Here is a 21321-nt window from a genome sequence, read left to right as displayed (position 1 = left end):
CTGACATGAAATCTTTCATTTCAATCATGAACCTTGCATTTTCAATACACCTTCATTAGATTAGTTACCAGCGGATGAATAGCACAGCTGAGTACACTGTACACAGACCAACTGCAAAAAAAAAAAAAAAAAAAAAAAATGGAGAGATGAACTGCTCCTTCCTTCAAGCCCTCTCGGAGAAATGGTGGTCCTCGAGCCCAGAGCAGGCTTGAGGCTTGGAGACTCCAGTCTGGCTGGGCTGACCTGTACATGTGTACCCAATATTGAACTTTAAATTATAATAGTTATTATATATAGTTGTTTTAACTGCTTCCGAGTTGTTGCAACTACAACAGGTTTGAGCGCAAACTAAGACAGAAAGCATGTTTTAGATAATGAAGAAGTTTGCTGTCAGGGTTCAAGCCCCTGTCTGTCCCTGGCGGATTATTCGAAGGCTGCCTGGCTGTGTTTTGTTCTGGGTAATAAAGTTTGTAAGCTCCCCCTCAGGACTGTGGCAGGTGAAGTTTCCACAAAGAGGGGCTGCAGATTTAACAGACCCTCTTCTCCTTCCCAGCTCTACCCTGGAAAGCTGCCTCTAAGGAATTTGAGCTCCGGTAACACTATCCTGGCTCGTTCGACAGAGAAGGAAGACAGAGGCATTCTTTCGAGATTTTGTATTTTAATCGTTTTGTCAGGGCTGTAGCTGCTGGTAAATCCCTCCTGTTTTTAAACTCATTTTAAATGAATTTTCAAACCCTATCGATCAATTCAATTGAAGTTATAATGAACTTTTTGCAACACTAAAGTAAATGCATATGTGTGTCTTGAATAGAACACTGTAAGCAGATTTATTACAGACACATAGACAATATTCAATAGCGCAAGAAAGAATGAGAGCGCTGGGCTGCAGTGTGGAAGGCAGTGGGTTTGAGGAGCTCAGTGGTTAGATAAAGAAAGCGCTGGGCTGCAGTGTGGAAGGCAGTGGGTTTGAGGAGCTCAGTGGTTAGATAAAGAAAGCGCTGGGCTGCAGTGTGGAAGGCAGTGGGTTTGAGGAGCTCAGTGGTTAGATAAAGAAAGCGCTGGGCTGCAGTGTGGAAGGCAGTGGGTTTGAGGAGCTCAGTGGTTAGATAAAGTGCTGGGCTGCAGTGTGGAAGGTAGTGGATTTGAGGAGCTCAGTGGTTAGATAAAGAAAGCGCTGGGCTGCAGTGTGGAAGGCAGTGGGTTTGAGGAGCTCAGTGGTTAGATAAAGAAAGCGCTGGGCTGCAGTGTGGAAGGCAGTGGGTTTGAGGAGCTCAGTGGTTAGATAAAGAAAGCGCTGGGCTGCAGTGTGGAAGGCAGTGGGTTTGAGGAGCTCAGTGGTTAGATAAAGAAAGCGCTGGGCTGCAGTGTGGAAGGCAGTGGGTTTGAGGAGCTCTGGTTAGGGTGCTGAGCTGCAGTGTGGAGGGCAGTGGGTTTGAGAAAGAAAGAGATTAAAAAAGCAGCACACTAATATTGAAACCTCAAAACCCTACTTGGGTCTTTTTTTTTTAATCAATTTGAAGAAGCGTCTCTTCTGAACCATCGCTCGATTCAAGCAAAGACGCTGGCCTGCGGTACGCCAGGAGTTAATTAGCTGCCGTCTCTTAGGGGTCGTTGACGAAGTTCAACACATTTACAAGGACTGCGACAGGGCCCCAGGGAGCCATGAGTGTCTGCCTCATAATTTGCGTTTTTAACTTTTCTAGAGCATGTTGACAGTCCCTTGGCTTTAACCCAGGGCTTGAGCTCCACTAGCAGGTACCAGCAATTGAGAAGCAGACGTGTTACACTTTCTGACAATGTCCTTAATCCTTACTGAGAAGCACTCATCTCTCCCTGCCTGCCTTCAGTACGGACAAAGTAAATCTTCAGTCTACCACAATACTTTGTATATAAAGCATGTTTTTTTTTTTTTGCATTTTGTACCAAGCAATTGTATTTTTGGGGTGTAATTGAGATGCAAAATAATAATAATGCTGTTAGTATTAAACCATAACTAGGTGGTCACTTTTTATCAGGACCTAGTTAGCCAGATTGAATTCCTGGTTTTACTGTGAGTTTAATAAAACACACCTATGCTTGTTACCTCAACACTGTGGCTGATCGGGCTCCTAGTAAAACCTGGAATGGGTGAAACTGCTGTGGAACAGGAGTCTTACACCCCATTCACACTACTTGGCCACCCCATATTTAGGTCTGCAACCCTGTTTTACACTGTTGTTGTTTCATATTGATTTTTCTTTTTGTTTGTTTGTTTTCAGTGTAGCACAGTAGCATTTTCATGGTGTGTGTGTGTATATATATATATTTATATATATAAAACATTGAGAATTTTGACATAGTTATGGTATGTAATGGTGGTGACGGTTTTAAATGTATCAAAATGACTGTGGCGCTTAAAATAGGTTGGCCTTTATACGTGGAAGACCTTTGTTAATAATGCTACGATTTTGAAACGCTGCAATATTTTATTACATGATTTATGACATTTTAGAAGTATGGCGGTTGCTTATTTTCTGTAATACGGTAGCCTGCCTGTATGCAGCAGCGTGTGTGGCTAAACTACTTTGACTACAGTAAATTTATCGGTGACAGTTACCGAGAGCCTATTAGGTGGGAGTTGGACGGTCGGGGAGTGCTGTACCAGCGAATCAGGAGTGTGTATTGGTTGTTAAGGGGCGGGTCAATGTTGGTGTTGCAACTAAATCCAAGAGTGTGACGTAGATGTTTTTCCTGCGCCAAAAATTACCTCAGAATGTCAGTTTGATTTCTGTAAAAACTAGAATATATCCTACTCGGTTATTTTTTCTCTCAGTGTAACTTGCTTGTTTGTAATTTCTCTGCAAGAGAACCCTAAACTAAATCTTCTCATAGATAGCAAGCGCATTGTTTTTATTTGTACGGGAATTACAAATGAAAAAAGCAAAACAACGAAACCACCCATAAGAGATTCAGAAGGGCTGCTGCTCTGTACGGAGCTGATTTTGCATTTTCTTTCAGAACTGCACTACCATAAATTAAAATGTGTTTAGTATGTGTGTGTGTGTGCATTAGTTATTAATTTCTGTGCTGGATTGACGCTCCCGTCTCTTCGGGGGCGTTGCATGTACATATGCAGTGTTGCGCGTTTGTTTAGGCTGTGTGTGTTTGTGTGTTTTTTTTAGTAGGGGGGAGGAGAAAAAAATACTTTAATGTTTCTTTATTGATAGCAGCGTTTATTATAAAGCTGATATGACTGCGGCGTCAATGCGAGGGCGTCTTTAATTCGAGGGCGGCGTCAAACTACGGTATTTATTTTCGTGATGGATAGTTCACTCAGACTGCAAATGACTGTCAGGTTGTGCACAATGACATTTACAAGACAAACCGACGACTGACCACAGTGCGACTGCTCCCTCCTAAGGAAAGACACGGCATTAAATCATTTTAAATGCATTACACATGTTCTCATTTATGAGTACTTGTTAAACCTGCATGGTTACCGTCTTTGTGCCCAAACACGATGGTTAAACTGTTGTTTTACTGGTTGTTATTATTATTATTATTATTATTATTATTATTATTATTATTATTATTATTATTATTATTATTATTATTATTCTGTAATCTCTAATCATTACAAGTAAAGACTGAACAGTAGCATTACCCTCTTGGAAGATTACCAAACATGTGGCTGTATAACAAAACCCATGGCGCACATGTAAACGAGAATTTCATTGGAATCGCCCTAATCTAAATACAGTAGTACACCGTCACAGATAGAATACACTTTGCACAACAACGTGCACGCTGCGTAATAAACCACTGCTCTAGCGCCAGTAGAATAACATTAACAATATATAATCACAATAACAGGCATCGAAGTATTACAGTGAGGGTCTCACCCTCGCATGGTGCATAAACGGTCTTATTACACCCACCCCTCGTTGTGTCGCCCCTCGCTTGTATACTACATCACGGATAGATCGGGTTGGCTTCCCATTTTTACTGTCCAACTGCCTTAGCTGCAAATATACATGGTCACTTAGAATTTTTATTTTGTACTGCACATCGCAAACAACAATATACAAAACAATTACAAAGCATTAATATCGTACTGTTATCATCTACACGCGTATTGCACAATAACACAAAGCAAATTAGATATTTGCTGAAGCGGTTTTTATTTTAGCTAGCGAGGTGCTCACGTGCGGCAGCAATGCACTTGCAAAAGCCACAGGGCAGTGACGTCAGCTCCCTAGCAACAAGCCTCCTCTGTTGTTGTTGGCAACGTAATCTTTGAGAAAGGAGAGGAAGGCGCAGGAAATTAATCGGAGTTGAAACAATTGCCCTCCGCTGTACGAATTAAAACGCTGTGCTGCTTTTTATACGAAAATCGAGAGAGAGCGGGTTGTCTAGAGGATTTATACTGGACCCTGACGCCCCCGATAAAACGAGGATGTACAGTATTTGTTTTTCTAAAGGTCTCCCGCTATATCGCCGCCCTCGTTATTGATCGTATTTAGATTGGACCCCGACAGCCGCGATATATCGTGGTGGTGGCGTGTTTGCGGCTGATAACAACCGTATTTTATGCGTAAAACAGAAAGCAACTGAAGAAGTGATCGGCATTTTAATGTAGAGACGCACACTTCGGTAGCCAGGTATATGGCTGCGTGGAAAATAAACAACACTGGCTGAATATGCCAGGTCGCCAGCAATGCAAAACACATAATAAGATTTAAAAAAAAAAAAAAAAAACCCGAATCGATAAATTAATAATGAAATATTCCGACAATGTTGACGATTTTAAACGTTTAGCCTTCACAGAAAATGCAGCAAGCTGTAAGCCCACAAAACAGAACATTTATTATTATTATTATTATTATTATTATTATTTTATTATTACTATTATTATTATTTTTCTCTTCTGTGTTTTTTAGTAATTGCCTCACACACACACGTTTGTATTCCTATACTTGTGGGGGCTTCTCATTGACTCTCACTATATTTTTATTTAATATTACTATCTCCAGTCAGACAAAAAAACCACACAGGGTGAAAGTCGGCAACAAACTAAATATTTTGGCACTTTTAGTTGTTTGTTTGTTTTTCAAAGGCATATTTAGTTCTGAAAAAAATGTTTTACAAAGTGGGGACTGTCCCACAACTTCGGTTTTTCAGGAGTTATTTGTTGGGACATTTTCTCAAATTTTGCCCTCACATTGATAGTAATAACTGCCACCCTTCCCCCCCCACACACACACACACACACACACACTCTCAGACCCCTTGTTTCAATTGCTTAGCAGCAGGAGGTGAGTCATGGGCTTCAGCCAGGGGTCGTGTCAAAGGTCGCCAGATGGCACTTTTAACAGATTTGAAGGAGGGTTGCATCTCCATTCGCAGTGGGGCCAGAACAAAGAGAGTGTTTTACTGTACGCAACTTTATAGCCTTCGTTAACCACTGGATAGGCCTCCAGCCCTCTAATGCTTTTAGACTGATCTCACTGAGAAAGGATCAAGGGCTAATTGAATTAAAGCATGGGAAATGTGCACAGCGTGTTGGAGCACACGGCTGGAAAATTTTGTTAAGGGGATAATCCTTCGCTGGAGGCTGTGTTTTTTAGGTTTTTTTTTTTTTTTGTTCTTTTTTAAAGTATTTTTTTTTTTTTTTAAACAATTCAGATATATATATATATATATATATATATATATATATATATATATATATATATATATTATATATATATATATATATATATATATATAAGTAAAATTTTGAGTGATAAAAGAAAACTCACTATTTTAATAGTTTTGTAAACAGCTAAGTCGTTCCTTGTTGTATTTCTGCTGTGCTATCTGAAAAAGGCAGAAGCCGAAGGTTGTGGCTAATTATTAGAGCAGTGACTTTTCAGTTTATCAGTTACTTTACTTTTTCATTATGCTTGCCTATGCTTTACCAGACCTCTCTGCTTTACAATGCTTTCCTATGCTTTACCATACCTGTCTATGCTTTACAATGCTTTCCTATGCTTTACCAGACCTCTCTGTGCTTTACAATGCTTCCCTATGCTTTACCATGCTTTACAATGCTTTCCTATGCTTTACCATACCTCTCTGTGCTTTACAATGCTTGCCTATGCTTTACCAGACCTCTGTTCTTTAACGCTGGGGGCAGGCTCCATTGTGGGCTAGCAGGTATATTTTTCAGGGGTCAGCCTACGTTGGAATCCTCCTGGCTAAACATGCAAGAAATAAAATAAAAAATCTAGACCTCCTGATTCACGATATAAATCAGTCCTGCATCGCGACGGACGGATGGCCTGCCTTGCTGGCTCTCTGCTTGAAGGCCATCGATCATCGCTTTCCTGGCCATTCGGGAGAGCTGCCATCATTCGGCAGCAGTCAGGGATTAAAAACACAGTTCACAGGGTTGCATACATCACACTGCAGCTGATTTACTGTGCAGGGCCCTGTCTGCAGCTGGTCTGAATAAAATATTCTACAGCTCTGGCCAGCAGCTTAGCATCACCATACCAGATTTTGCTTCGTAGTGTCGAGTGAAGCCTGCTGAAATATGTGACTTTTTGAAATCGAACATGAAACAGTGACACCTATTGCGTGATGCTAGATACAAGATCTAAATTATGTTCGGATATTTTTCTTTCTTTGTTTTTTGCTAAAATTCTAGGTGAGGCAAAGCCATCGCTGTATTAGAATTGAGAGTCTGTGTTAACGGGAGCTGTATACAGTATATTGTTTTACAGGGTCCTCAGTAATACACAGAGGGTGAATGCTTACTTTGACAAGCCTTATAAAAGTCTCCCACAGTAAAAACATAGTGTAATAAAGCTGAGGGAAGCATTGTAAGCACAGAGAGGTCTGGTAAAGCATAGGGAAGCATTGTAAAGCACAGAGAGGTCTGGTAAAGCATAGGGAAGCATTGTAAAGCACAGAGAGGTCAGGTGAAGCATAGGGAAGCATTGTAAAGCACAGAGGGGTGTTGTAAAGCATAGGGAAGCATTGTAAAGCACAGAGAGGTCTGGTAAAGCATAGGGAAGCATTGTAAAGCACAGAGAGGTCTGGTAAAGCATAGGGAAGCATTGTAAAGCACAGAGGGGTCTGGTAAAGCATAGGGAAGCATTGTAAAGCACAGAGAGGTGTTGTAAAGCATAGGGAAGCATTGTAAAGCACAGAGAGGTCTGGTAAAGCATAGGGAAGCATTGTAAAGCTCAGAGAGGTCTGGTAAAGCATAGGGAAGCATTGTAAAGCACAATGAAAGCATGGTCAACCATAGGAAAGCATTGTAAAGCACAGAGGTATGGTAAAGCATAGGGAAGCATTGTATAGAATAGCAAGGTATGGTGATGTATATTAACAAAAATGCAAAGAAGGGTAAGCTATGGTAAATGCTTAGTAGAAGTATGGAAAATAATTTTAAAACTGCAAAACAAAAGCTCTTATTAATCAGAATTGTACAGAATAGCTGTGAAAAATAGGTCTCTCTCTCTCCCCCCCCTCTCTCTCTGTCTCCCTTCCTCCCTCTCGCACCATCTGCGAATCTCTCCAGCGATGCCAGCACTGCCCTAATTGATGCCACCTTGTCAACACTAATTAACCAAGTACCCATAACGAGGAAGAATCTAATTAAAGGACTAATGATGTTTGTCACTTCAGACCATCTCTGTAATTTTAAAGAAGCAGAGGTTTCTCTTTCATCCTGGGCTTGGCGTACTAATTATCCCCTGCTGTGTGGCGATGGGACACAGGGCAGGCGTCTGTCTGTCTCCAAGTCTGTCTTGAGATTCGTGTGCATCTACAGAACCACTTATTCTTTTGCGATGAAACTTGCTCATGTGGGTGAGGGAGGCATAAAAGTGACAGGGACTGGTCGCGCTACAGCGGACCCTGTGGCGATCAGGCGCCCAGTGAGCTCAGAGCCTGCAGGGCTGGCCTTTGTCTTCCAGGCTGGTAGCTTGCTGACCTCCTTTCTCGAGTTCCTGGGTGCAGAAGAGGAAGCTGGCTGGGTCGTGGGATCGGAGGACACCCGCTGAACCTTCAGTTCTCCTGAGCAGCTGTGCAGGGGAATTGCTGCAGTGAGGGGGAAAAAATAATTGGACATTTTAATTTAAGGAGAAAATCAGGGGCAAAATAATTGGACACATATATATAAAATATGAATTTAGGTCACAGTGAACCATTTTTTCAGTACACAGGCAGCTTTACATTTTGAGTTGAAAGTGGGTGTTTGTTCCAGTTTTCATTCAATGTGTTTATTTATTTATTTATTTATTGCTGTCAGGTTCAATTAGGATTATTGCATGCAAATTATATTTTATTTTTTTTTTCAAAATTGTTTTTTATCTCAAGTCCTTTTGAAGCCGAGACAGTCTTTTCTTGGTATTTCCATCAGTTCACTTCAAAGGCGTTATGTATTTAGAAAATGTTTTCCCAAGGTAGCGTGAATGCTTTAGCTTCCAGTGAAGGGGAGGGTGTTTCAGGTTTTGTTTGCAGTCCATCATAGAGGTTATTATTGTCATTAATCAAACAGTGCTATGGGTTCCAAGTTTCATCAACTGGAATCCTGGTTCCGTCAATTGATTGATTTTAAAATAATCTAATTTGCAACTTGAATTAAATATCCGCCAATGAATGAATGGGGTGTACATCCAATCAGATGTTGATAATGGCATATTTCTTTTTTTTTTTTTTTTTTTTTTTTTTTTTACATCACCCAGACAGTGATCTTACAAATAAAAATACAGATTTTCTTCAAAAAGAATTGTTATACGAATTCCCGTTTGCTATGTACGAATTTATTTGTACGCTGAACTTCTAGTAACACGCGTAATAGGTAAAGCATTTCTCTCATTTCTACAGGTGTTTCCACTAAGTGTCTTTCTCCAGCTTGTCAGAATGCATTGCAGGATTCCCGTGGCTGCGTGTGTGTTTGTGTCCACTGTCGTGGTCGGTGCGCTGTCTCTTGCTGTCGTCAGCATTTTCAGCCTTCTTTAAAGAAGTAGTTAGCAATATTAGATCTTAATGCTTGTGGCGTGGCTGGGCTGGGCTGGGCTGGGCTGGGCTGGGCACATAGCTTGCCTATTATTACGCGACTGCACTGCTGTAATCAAACACCATGTTTCTAATGTGCTAAGCCTGCGTTACGGTTGAGTTCAGGAGCTGCTTATTCAGTTCTGGTTGCACTGCACTATGAAAACAAGAGTGTATTTCCACAGCGGAACATCGTTAGAGGATGCAGGATCTTACTTCAATACAGTTTTAGGATTGGTGACACATTAAGGGTAGCACAGAATTGTAGACTAGGAAAAGTGACAGTCGGCTTCATAATCTGGGTGTCGCAACTAATCACATGCTTCACTTTCATAGCAACATAGCAATTTTTGTTTGTTTTAAATTGTATTGTAGGACAAGGAGCAAGCTGGCGATGTCTGTGCAGTAATTGCATTCAGCTGTGGGACTTAAAAAAAAAAAAAAAAAACTGTGTAGCGTGCAGAGGTGGATAGAAGCACAGTTGCGGGTGCAAACAATGAACGTAGATGAATATAGAACATTAATAAATCGTTTTTAAAAAAATATGTAAGGAGTTAAAAAAAAAAAAAACAGCAACGTGTTACTAAACTATACGAACACAAACCGTTATTGATTTATTAATGGGGTTTTTTGTTTGTTTTTTAGAGTGGTGTCGACTGTTTTTAAGTTTATTATTTATTATCTATGGGCTTGGTCTGACAGCAGCATGGATGCAGAGTGTGGAGAAGGGCTGTAGGACTGTTTCCCTCAATTTGCTCATCTTTGTTTGACCTGTTTTAAAAAATCGGGTTGGGAATTTCTTAGAACGGATTTTCCGTGAGATTTGCCCATTGTCGTGTAATATGTACACCCCCGTGAAAATTCCCATTTCTGAATGAATAAGTTGAAATAAACGGACATTTTTTTTTAATCGCTTAAAAATAAAATGTAACCAGCGTTTGCCTGACGGACGCGCTGCCTGTTACGCTGCATTTAGGAACCTGGCAGCCGGTTCAGTTCGCTTCCTTCCGGTAAACGACTGAACGCACACAGCCTAGAGCTGCACGATTTATTTAAAATGTATTCAACGAAAAAGACACCAGCTGCATCAAAGATTAGAAATATTTCTGCTAAAGATCGCTCCGTCCAGCACAAGAAGGGGAAATTTCACATGTCTGATGCCCCCCCGTATTTGTTTTATTTCGTTTGCTAATTTAGTCATGGGGGGGAATGGAAAGCCTTTTTAAAAGGAATATTCTACAATTTAGCATTTGCTGCTTTTCAGGTAAGCATTTCAATATTTAACATTTACTGTATAATAACAAGAGAACGGGATCAATTTTGAATGTGGCGACGCTGTTTTGGCGAGAGCCGAGTTCAAATCGGCATTGACGTTTTTAACATCTACTCTTATGTAATGGAAATCGTGGATTTTATTGCGAAATATTGAAATGTCTATTTTTAGATCGCGAAATGAGTGAATTATTTTTTTACCACCCTTACACATAATTATTTCTGTTGCAGATCCGAGTGGACGGCATTCCTCCTCCTTCCCAGAATGCCCTGCTGTACGAAACCGTGCCGGTTGCAGAGGGCAGCCCAATACAGCGTGACATGGTCTTCAGTCCAGACAATCGGTTTATCTATCTGCTCAGTGACAAGCAGGTGTGAGAGCCGTTACCAAAGCAATACATGTTTCATGTCATTACCTCATGTTTTTACGCCCTGCCCAAGGTTATGTGCTTATTGTTGCTTTGTAGTGACGTTTCTAGTCAGTAAAGGAGTGGTTTCCCTCTTTTTCGTCCCAAGTACCAGTGTTCCCAGCATGAACCCCCAGGTGTGCCAGTAATTATATTGCACTCTTAAACGGCTCTTGTAAAACAGAGACCTACCCCATTACAAGGGCTTTTCTCACTGAAAATGTAACGCATCATCTGATTATCTGACCACAAACGACAACACAGAGAGGCTGCTTTGGTTCCCCGTCAGTAATTTTCAAAAGATCACAGCAAATACCTCTCCTCATAATTTCTCATTGCTCTGTGGTTCAGTGCTACAAACAGATTGATGCTTTAAAATACTGCGGTTTAAAGGAGTATTGTGGTTCAGGAATCATGTCTTCATAAAGAACTGGTGCATACCGGTTTGCAAGCCTGCCGCTGCTATAGAGAATATGTTTTTGGAGTGTTGTATTCCACAAAGGATGGCTCGGGGATGGAGAAAAGACTCCTATTGCACAGCAGTGTCACCCATGCCTGCCAGGTTTAACTATAAGCTTGATTAGCCACAGTGTGTATAGGCAACAAGCTCAGGTGGGTGTCATTAAACTCTTAGTAAAATGCCACTACAATACTGGAAATCCACTTCAAATTTGTGTTCACTTAAAACAGTTGTCTTACAAAGGTACGTTATATCTGAATTGGTGAATAGAACTGACACCTCCCCCCCCCCCCCCCCACCACACACACACACACACTTCCAGCGCGTGGCTCCCCTGACTAAGCTCCTCTCCCTCCTGTTTGTTCGTAGGTGATCCGGTTCCAGTGAGAGCTGTGGGCAGTACCACTCGTGCGGCTCTTTGTTTGGGTTCTGGAGACCCGCACTGCGGATTGGTGTGTCCCTTCATAACAGTGAGTAGCAGCAGACGGGGTGTGCAGGGTAGAGCTGTGGCACACATGACAAACGATCTCTTGTTTCCACGGCGATGGATCGATCGCCCGCCAATCCGAGCTGATCCCCCGCCAATCTCTGCGCTCCCCCCCCCCCCCCCCCCCCCCCCCCCCCCCCCCCGCTTGAGGGTAACTATCGGTTGACTCAGCCCACCTGAGTTGAGTGACTTTTGTTGGCGGTTCCTTTCCCAGCAGGCCTTGCGACCTGCGATTGCGCTAATTTGTTGACAAAACCGAAAGGACTCTTTCCAACAGTCCGAACGATTCTTTGTTACCAAAAAAAAAAAAAAAAAACTCCCAAAAATATATACGAGAATGTTAAAGTACGGAGAAACCTGCTCGCCCCAGTTGTGGAGTAAATATTTACGCCCACTCGTCACTTGATTAGTCAGTATTGTGACATACGGGCTGAATGAACATGTAAACGTGGTACTGGGGGCAGCAGGATTTCAACCTGGGCTGAACGGTGCATGATAACGAGGACAGTAAAAACTGCTTTAATGTGCTCTGCTAACCCAGAGAGAAGATTCTCCTACCCCTTCTCTGAGAAACGCTTGAGAATCTCATTGAAATCAGATGCGTGTCTCAAGTGTTTCATCCCAGAACCTCCGTTAGGAAAACCAAAGGAATAACAAACCTATTTCAAAGATGTTAAAAGAGATGTTCAGTAGGTTAATAAAAAAAAGCACACGTTTGAGTAGCACGAATGAAAGAGAAGTGCTCCAAATTCTAAAGGCTCTGTTGAATTGCGTAGTGTGTAACGTGCTGGGATGCATGTATGAAAATGTTCATATCTGCATAAGAAGTGCTCCTCTGCATTGCATCTTAAAGTGCGCACTCTCATCTGAATCGTGCAAAAATCATACAGAGGATTAAAACCTCCTGTATAAAACATATACCAGAATAATGTGCAGCGTACATCTGCTGCTTTCTCATTGTTATCACGTGTTTATTTAGCAGATGACTTACACTTAGAGACGACTAGGGTATGTGAACTATGCATCAGCTGCAGAGTCACTCACAACAACGTCTCACCCCAAAGACACAGCACAAGGAGGTTCAGTGACTTGCTCAGGGTCACACACAGCGAGTCAGGGGCTGAGCTGGGATTTGAACCTCCTGGTTACAAGCCTGTTTCTTTAACCACTTGACCACACAGCCCCCTAATACTATATTATACTGTGCAGTTAACATAGTTTACCTGTAAGGTTTATAAAAGATAAGCATGGATTTAACTGCTTTGTTTCGCTATAAGGATGAGACCAAATCTTAACCATTTATTAGTTCCAGATGCCCACGTTACAATCTATATTGCACATGATTGTTTAGATACAGTACGTGCCACTAGTATTAACATAGGCAGTTAATCAGCTTATCCCTCAGACTGATACGTTGATGATCCTGGAGGAATAGGGAGCTCTCTGTCTGTGTACAGCATGTGTCTGTGACTGATTATTTGTTCTCTAGTGAGCCAAGAGACTACGTGACTAAAGCCTGACCCTGTCATCTTGCTAGTTATAGTTGTCAGCAATAGAAATGAGTTATTCAGCTGTTACTCCATCCAAGTGCAACCAACCACTAACTACTCTCTTTACAAGGTTCCTGTGGTTAATTGTTTGCCATATTTCTCCTTTCCCATACACTTTTGTACATGCGTTATCACGTCAGTAAACCTAAGTTACCTTAGCATCTCTGCTTATTCCAAAGTCACCTCCAGCAAACTTGGTTAACATTCCCGACACATTGTTTCATATCATGGCCAGCACGTTTTTATTTTGTTGTGCTTCTGCTATTGGGGAAACATCACAGCACACAGCTGTCCAGTAGATGTCTCTTGGGTAATATACGACACGTTTAGCTCCACAATGATGGCTTGATTTTGAAGTCACCCACTGAAGGGGAATTTCAGTTTGAAAAGAGTGCAGAGGGGAATTTCAGATTCCATTAGTGTTACAAATCTGTTTGTGTGAGCGCTATATCAACTCTTTGGAATGCAGTATGCTATATATAAAAAACCCAGAAAACGTCAAGTTAAATGTCATAATTAGCCAGCTGGATGGCCAGTTGTAGACCCCTTGATTGGCATTGTCACTGGGTTAACCAATCGGAGAGCTGTATTCACAGGAAAACACTGGACAGAGTTCCATCTGCCTTTGACAGGAAGTGGAAGGTTGCAGCTGGATTGTCTGCCCTTCCTGTCACCCTGGCCACAGCTGGCTGCTGGGAGAAGCTACAGGAAGCAGCTGGGGGGGGGGGGGTGTATTCACCGTATTCAGACTCTTACAAGGGTTGACGCTACCATAGCCCTGCTGCTGCACAAAGCCCTGGCTTTCAGAATTTGCTGAGGCATGCTGTTGATGGGGAGCCAGGAGATTGAACAGTCAGGCCTACAGTAAGTCTTTTCTGAATCAACTGGTCCCAATTATGAAAGCAGCAACACCTGGGTCTGTAGGTTTGCCAATAGTGAACCGTTTAACATCAGACTCTTGGCTCCTGATCATTTCAATGCTTATTCTCCCCAATTTGGAATCGCCAGTGGGGTTGTTATTAATCCCGGTTGACCGTTGCAACCCCCCAGCAACTCGGGGGACGACAGCTGACACACGCGTCCTCCGAAATGCGTTCCTGCCAAGCCGTCATTTTTTGCACTGCGGGTCCACCCCACCAATAGTGCCAGAGGACAAGAGAGATCTGGTTGGCTCCACTGCAGACCTGCAATATCACTTTGGGACAGCCTAAGATTTGAGGGATTACTTGTAGGTTAATTTGCAGTACTGTCTTGTCATTTTCTGGTGTCTCTTGAAATTAAACCAAGCCTTACAGAATCCTGCTGGATAGTTTTGAAGTGATGGCTATCTAATACTGCAGAATACAGCATGCATAGCAATGTTTAACCCCTAGTGGTCTATTTATTCAGGGCTTGTCAGGCGCGTCGGGTCCAATTTATTTTCACTGTTTTTTAAATGTATTTTTCAGAGTAAAACAGGTTTTAAAGGCCCTGCATAGCAAAAGGACACTCAGTACTGCATCTCCAGTCAAAAACGACTGGAGACCTGCACTTGACGTCTTTTTGAGGATGTCGGACAGGGTCCGGCATCGGACTGGAAAGGGAAAATTGTAATGTTCGGACCTGGTGTGACACAGGACCGCAAAGGGTTAAATATTGTGTTTTTATTATGACAGTGCAGTGTACACTATAGTAAGCTGAATGAAAACGGAAATAAACTATATTACTATAATGAATCAATTCTTTGCCTCGTACTGGATTTCGAGTTCCACAGCGATTTGTTGCATCAATTGCGTGTTTGTTGACTCCTAAGTTAAAGTCAACTCTGCTTATGGTCTCCGCTTCTTAAAATGGTTTATGTTGAAGTATGGATATTAAGATTTGAGGGCAGAGTTGAAGATGTCAATTATAACCTCTTACTGCTGAATGTAGTTGCTGTAGCGTTCCTAACTGTCTCAAAGTCTGATAAAACAGGCCTGGGGTCCATTTCAAGCAGTGCCTCTGTAACAATGTCTGCTTTCCTGCTAAATGTGTGGAGTAATTTAGTAGAGAGACTCTGGAGAATTATATTTTGTTTAATATTGAGTATGATTGTGGGGGATTACAGCTGGAAACTATTTTTTTTTTATTTTTATAAAACTGTCAACGCCCAAAAACAAGATAAAACAATGCCGTTGTTGTACATTATTCCGTGTTTGCATTTTGAATCAATTTAGCTTCCCAGTTTTGTTCCTGTCTGTAAACATTTAGCTACCAGCATACCAAGGTATTTATTAAGTGTTTGTGGCTGTTGCTGTACTGTGGTTTCAGGCTCCAGATACCCTAGAGAGTGGAAACCCAGCTCAGAAGTGTTGCTAGGAATGGGGGGAGGCTATCTGTAATCTAGGTCCCAGCTTTGAGGCCTGTTTTGACCTGTCTCCTGCTTTCTGTTGTGCTTTGGGTTTTATTGACAAACTCCCAATAGCCTGTTTAGCCATCTTCTTATTAGGCAGTCTAGCTACCCAAGAGCACCATGGGAATCTACTGTCTCCACGGTAACCAGAATACCGGCTACTGTGATTGGTAGAGCAGTTCAAACCAGCCCATGTTTTATGTGGTTCTCCTGTTGTGGCTCTGTGTTTTTATTTTTATTAGATTTTTTTTTTTTATGCTGGCAAAAAGCAAACGGTCTCGTCTCACTAAACCGTGATATAGAGAGAGACATATATGGGGTGGTTAGTCAGTTTTAGTACATCCTTGTACAGGGCTTAGTGGTTCTCAGTTTTGTTAAACCAAAAAAAAAAAGTTTCTCTTTTGCAATCTGTTGTCAGTATCCTTTAAGTTGTTTCAAAGGGAGTCTGACAATTTGGGATCTCTCTCTGCACTCTCCATCTTTATCCAACCAACGAGCTAATGAAACCCACTGCCTTCCACGCTACAGCCCAGCACTCGCTCTCTCTCTCAAATTCAAATTGGCTCTCTCTCTCTCTCTCTCTCTCAAATTCAAATTGGCTTTATTGGCATGACAATAAAAAGATTTCTGTTGCCAACGCACATACATGGCATAAACAACTAAAATCTCTCTCTCGCTCTCTCTCTCTCTCTCTCTGTACATTGGGGGGGGGTAACTGAGGGGGGTGTTTGAGGCACGGAGGGGCTCCTTTTGAGTTTGTCTGATGGATGGTTGGGGGGGGGGGGTGACAATCTGTCTTTTCAAATGAATCTGGAAGTCATCCCCTTGCCAAACAGATGAATGGATAGATGAGAATGCAGGGGAATTTATTCATCGTGGTTTTTCACGAGCTGCTTACCACGTTATTTATGTCCACCTGTCACCTCGTCTGTGTGTGTGTATTCATCTTGGTGCAATGTGTGTGTTTTTTTCCTCTTGCGGTCATTTTGAGTATCTACCTGTCCTGATCTAGATCTGTAATTCACAGTATATCTTTCCCCACCCTAGATCAAACATTTTTCTCTATGAAAGGCTGATGCATGGTGGTAAACACCGTACCACCATTTTGTAATATATATATAGATGATATTATATATATATATAATATATATATATATAGATATTCTAGCTATATATATATATATTATATATATATATATATATATAAGCAGTCCAGATCATATAGCACGCAGACTGTTTTATAATACAATAATTTCATCACTGGGGCTTCCTATGGGATCAGTTTCCCAAATATCCCGACATTGATCCGGATCAATGGAAATAGAAATGCAGCATAATAATAGATCCTAGATCAAATTTTGGCTCTCATTATTTATTTAAAACCAAAGCAAATTTTTCGACCAGGCTGTAGTGAATGGACACAACCCCTCAACACATTTAAATACATTACCACATGACCTCAATTAGTCAATTAACAATACATTAGCACTGAAAATTAGCAATTTGAATATTCATCATAATAAGTGCAAACAATGCTGTTAAAATGCAATACAAGTATTTGAAAACATGCATACTTAAATTTTCTAATAGTAGGATTTAGTTTCTTTTGATATACACTAGGGTTGTAGGTTTATTTTGGCATGGGTTAGTTCACTGTGATGGGAAGCATTGAGCTGCCTGTGTTAATCTATTCATGCTCTCCCTCCCTCCTCCTCCCCCTCCCCCTGTGTTAATCAGGTGCTCACGGCAGGAGGAGTGTGAGAAATGGAACGAACCTCGCAGATTCACTTCAGAGCTGAGTCACTGCGTGGAGCTCAGTGTGACTCCCAACAACATCTCTGTCACCACCTCAGATGTGCAGGTAGGACCACGCTGAACTACTAAATAAAATTTAGATTGAGAGGGTCTCCCCTGGTAAAGGCACGGCCGCGGGGTGTGCAAGGGGAGTCAGTCAGTCAGGGGGAGCGCAGGGGTCCCCGCGGGTCTACCCTGGTAAAGGCACGGCCTCATGGTGTGCAGGGGGAGTCGCACAGTCAGGGGAGCGCAGGGGTCCCCGCGGGTCTCCCCCTGGTAAAGGCACGGCCTAATGGTGCGCAGGGGGAGTCACACAGTCAGGGGAGCGCTGGTTCCTAGCTGTGTGAAACAGGTTCTACAAATACAACCACCGTTAAAGCCATTTCTGTACCATGGTGAGACTGAATCCTCATTTCCTCTGCAGTTGACATTGCGGGTGCGGAATGTTCCAGACCTGAAGCCTGGGGTGACCTGCTCCTTCGATGACCTCACGGAGAGCGAGGGGACGCTCCTGCCTCGAGGACAGGTGCTGTGTGTGTCCCCACCCCTCCGGGACGTCCCCACTCTAACCCATGGACACGGTAAGAAAAAAAACCCTATCCACATTTTGAGAGAGTCTGTTCCTTTTGTGGAAGTATTACCATATTCTGTTAAAGTTCAAATCTGTTTTAAAAGTATCATCAAATTTAAGATTTAACATTACAGTGATTAACATTTACCTGGGCTTAAAGAAATCAGCTATGAATATTGGCTGAAGGAAGTGATTTTATTAAGCCTTGAACAATTAGGGCTTTGATTTCTTTTGAAAATCTTAGAGTTGACAAGCTAGCCAATTCTTTAATGCGGCGCAGCACAGAAACCAGGACCAGAGGACGCTGCTAGAAATTAATTTAGGACACAGGGTAGCAGACACTTCTTCACACAGAGAGTGGGGAGGGGATGGAATGGGTTATCTAGTCATGTTGCTGAAGGAGGCACTTCTTCACACAGAGAGGGGAGGGGATGGAATGGGTTACCTAGTCATGTTGCTGAAGGAGTCTCTTCTTCACACAGAGAGTGGGGAGGGGATGGAATGGGTTACCTAGTCATGTTGCTGAAGGAGACTCTTCTTCACACAGAGAGTGGTGAGGGGATGGAATGGGTTACCTAGTCATGTTGCTGAAGGAGACTCTTCTTCACACAGAGAGTGGGGAGGGGATGGAATGGGTTACCTAGTCATGTTGCTGAAGGAGACTCTTCTTCACACAGAGAGTGGTGAGGGGATGGAATGGGTTACCTAGTCATGTTGCTGAAGGAGTCTCTTCTTCACACAGAGAGTGGGGAGGGGATGGAATGGGTTACCTAGTCATGTTGCTGAAGGAGTCTCTTCTTCACACAGAGAGTGGGGAGGGGATGGAATGGGTTATCTAGTCATGTTGCTGAAGGAGTCTCTTCAGCAACATGACTAGAGTGTGGAGTAGACTTGTTGATGCTGAATTATCCTTAAAGACCTGACCTCGACAACGTTTTGAGATCAGTCAGCTTCTAGGAGTCGGGCGAGCTAAGATAGGCTTAATAGCCTCCTCTTAACTGTAAATGTTCTTGTGTTCAATAAAGGGTAGCAATGGTAGACCAAACCCAAGTGGCTATGGTATTTCTAATCAAGTTCTGTTTCTGATTTTCTTTTTCCTTTTTTTTTTTTCAGGAGACAAGCGTGTTGTGAAGCTGTACCTGAAGTCTAAAGAGACCGGGCAGAAGTTCGTCGGCACTGATTTTGTATTCTACAACTGCAGTGTGCAGCAGTCGTAAGTCTGTCCAGCCTCACTTTGAGTGACTTGATCTCACTAGTCAGGGTTATCTGAAAGGAGTCTGAATCAATGCTTGCAAATCAATAATTCCAACATTTGTTACCTGCCTCGCAATTTTAAATGTGCTGAGAAATAGGATTAACCCTTTGCGGTCCATTTATTCAGCGCCTGTGAAGCACGTCGGGTCCAGTTTATTTTCACACGCACTGTTTAAAAGTAATTTTATTCAAAGTAAAACTGGTTTAAAAGTCACTGCATATCAACAGCTGCATCTCCAGCCAAGCCCCATCCCTTGTTCGCTGTATTTTTCACAAACCTCTATAATCGTGCATACTGATAAATCCTCTCCTGATCACTCGTTTTAACACCAAACTCCTCAATAACGCAATCCAAGTCCTTATTTTATTACTGTAACATCTCAAAAAGCTCTGCAGATCCTTTCTCTCTCCTTTGTTGATGTCTGGTGAAAGGACTATGCATATTACTCTGATCTGCCTCCATTGTTTTTCGGCTTCTATGTTTCTGTCAGGCTCATTCAGCCATTGAAGCTTTTCTTTGCTTTTTCCAGAGGAAAAAACGACTAGAGACCCGGGCTTGACTTCTGTCGAGTTGACTTTGACGAATGTCGGACCTGGTCCAACGAAGGACCGCAAAGGGTTAAAGTTAATTCAGACACCTTTGGGAGACTTGTCTTTTGCATGTCAACACCAAAAGACATGGAACAGTTTCCATCATAGCTTGAGGATGGAATTTGATCATCTTTTATTCTTTTGGTTTTCGAAGAGATCGCATTGAGGACTCTTGCCAGGGCTTCTCCCTCTTCAGTCCACATTGACAAAGAGATCCACGGCATTGTGATTTCTGATCTCTGTGTGTCGGTCTTCAGTCCACATTGACAAAGAGATCCACGGCGTCGTGATTTCTAATCTCTGTGAGCCGACGATTACGTTTGAACCCCACTTTCTTTTTTGCGGTTAGAGTTTTGCGATTTGACTTTTGTATTGTTTTCCAGGGCCCTCTTATAAACGAGGCCCTCAGTGAGTAAAAGTAAATAAAATAAAATAAAATTTGAAGAAGTGTCTCCTTCAGCAACATGACTAGGTAACCCATTCCATCCCCTCTCCACTCTCTGTGTGAAGAAGAGTCTCCTTCAGCAACATGACTAGGTAACCCATTCCATCCCCTCTCCACTCTCTGTGTGAAGAAGTGTCTCCTTCAGCAACATGACTAGGTAACCCATTCCATCCCCTCTCCACTCTCTGTGTGAAGAAGAGTCTCCTTCAGCAACATGACTAGGTAACCCATTCCATCCCCTCCCCACTCTCTGTGTGAAGAAGAGTCTCCTTCAGCAACATGACTAGGTAACCCATTCCATCTCCTCCCCACTCTCTGTGTGAAGAAGTGTCTCCTTCAGCAACATGACTAGGTAACCCATTCCATCCCCTCAACACTCTCAGTGTGAAGAAGAGTCTCCTTCAGCAACATGATTAGGTAACCCATTCCATCCCCTCAACAATCTCTGTGTGAAGAAGTGTCTCCTTCAGCAACATGACTAGGTAATCCATTCCATCCCCTCAGCACTCTCTGTGTGAAGAAGAGACTCCTTCAGCAACATGACTAGGAAACCCATTCCATTCTGGTACTTAGCTGTAGGACATGTGGTGTCTATTTTAATGATTTATACAGTGCCAGGTCTAAATACCAAAAACATGTATATTATTATACAGTACATAGTAATAACAAATGCATTGAGAAAAACGTACTATTAAAAAGCGTGACTCAGTAATAATGTGTGAACTTTGAGTGTTGTGCCTATTGGTTATATAATATGCTACATAGATTGGAAAATGAATTGCAGCTTGGCCCGAGCAAAAAACAGTTGCATAATGAATGCTTAATTGAGGCTTGCATAAGTAAAAGTCATGCCGATCAATAATCAGTTAAGTGTTGCATCTGTAGACCGCAATATAAAATAAAACCTTTTTGTATATTAAAGCTTATAATGTCAGGCCACCAAGTTATACAAAGCTGCACTGCATTAAACTACATTGTAAACTAAACTAGACTGCACTGCACTGCACTACATTTAAACTACACTACAGTACACATAAAAACACAATATTTAAGCTTTTGCGGTCCTGTGTCAGACCAGGTGCGACATTA

General features: G+C 42.1%; 1 protein-coding gene across 1 annotated transcript in view; it reads left to right on the top strand.

The window, feature by feature from the left end:
- Positions 1-21321, top strand: part of LOC121328789 (plexin A3-like) — a 99599-nt gene that overhangs the window by 30300 nt on the left and 47978 nt on the right. Inside the window, 7 exon segments of the mRNA XM_041273844.1 lie at positions 10534-10694; positions 11554-11587; positions 11589-11623; positions 12754-12768; positions 17315-17438; positions 17796-17952; positions 19056-19155. Of these exon segments, the coding sequence (XP_041129778.1) occupies positions 10534-10694; positions 11554-11587; positions 11589-11623; positions 12754-12768; positions 17315-17438; positions 17796-17952; positions 19056-19155 (626 nt within the window).

This window comes from Polyodon spathula, chromosome 16 (genome assembly GCF_017654505.1).
Source record: "Polyodon spathula isolate WHYD16114869_AA chromosome 16, ASM1765450v1, whole genome shotgun sequence".
Classification (NCBI taxonomy): domain Eukaryota; kingdom Metazoa; phylum Chordata; class Actinopteri; order Acipenseriformes; family Polyodontidae; genus Polyodon; species Polyodon spathula.
The sequence above is the reverse complement of the archived record's forward strand: the minus strand, read 5'-3'. Positions and strand labels throughout refer to the sequence as shown.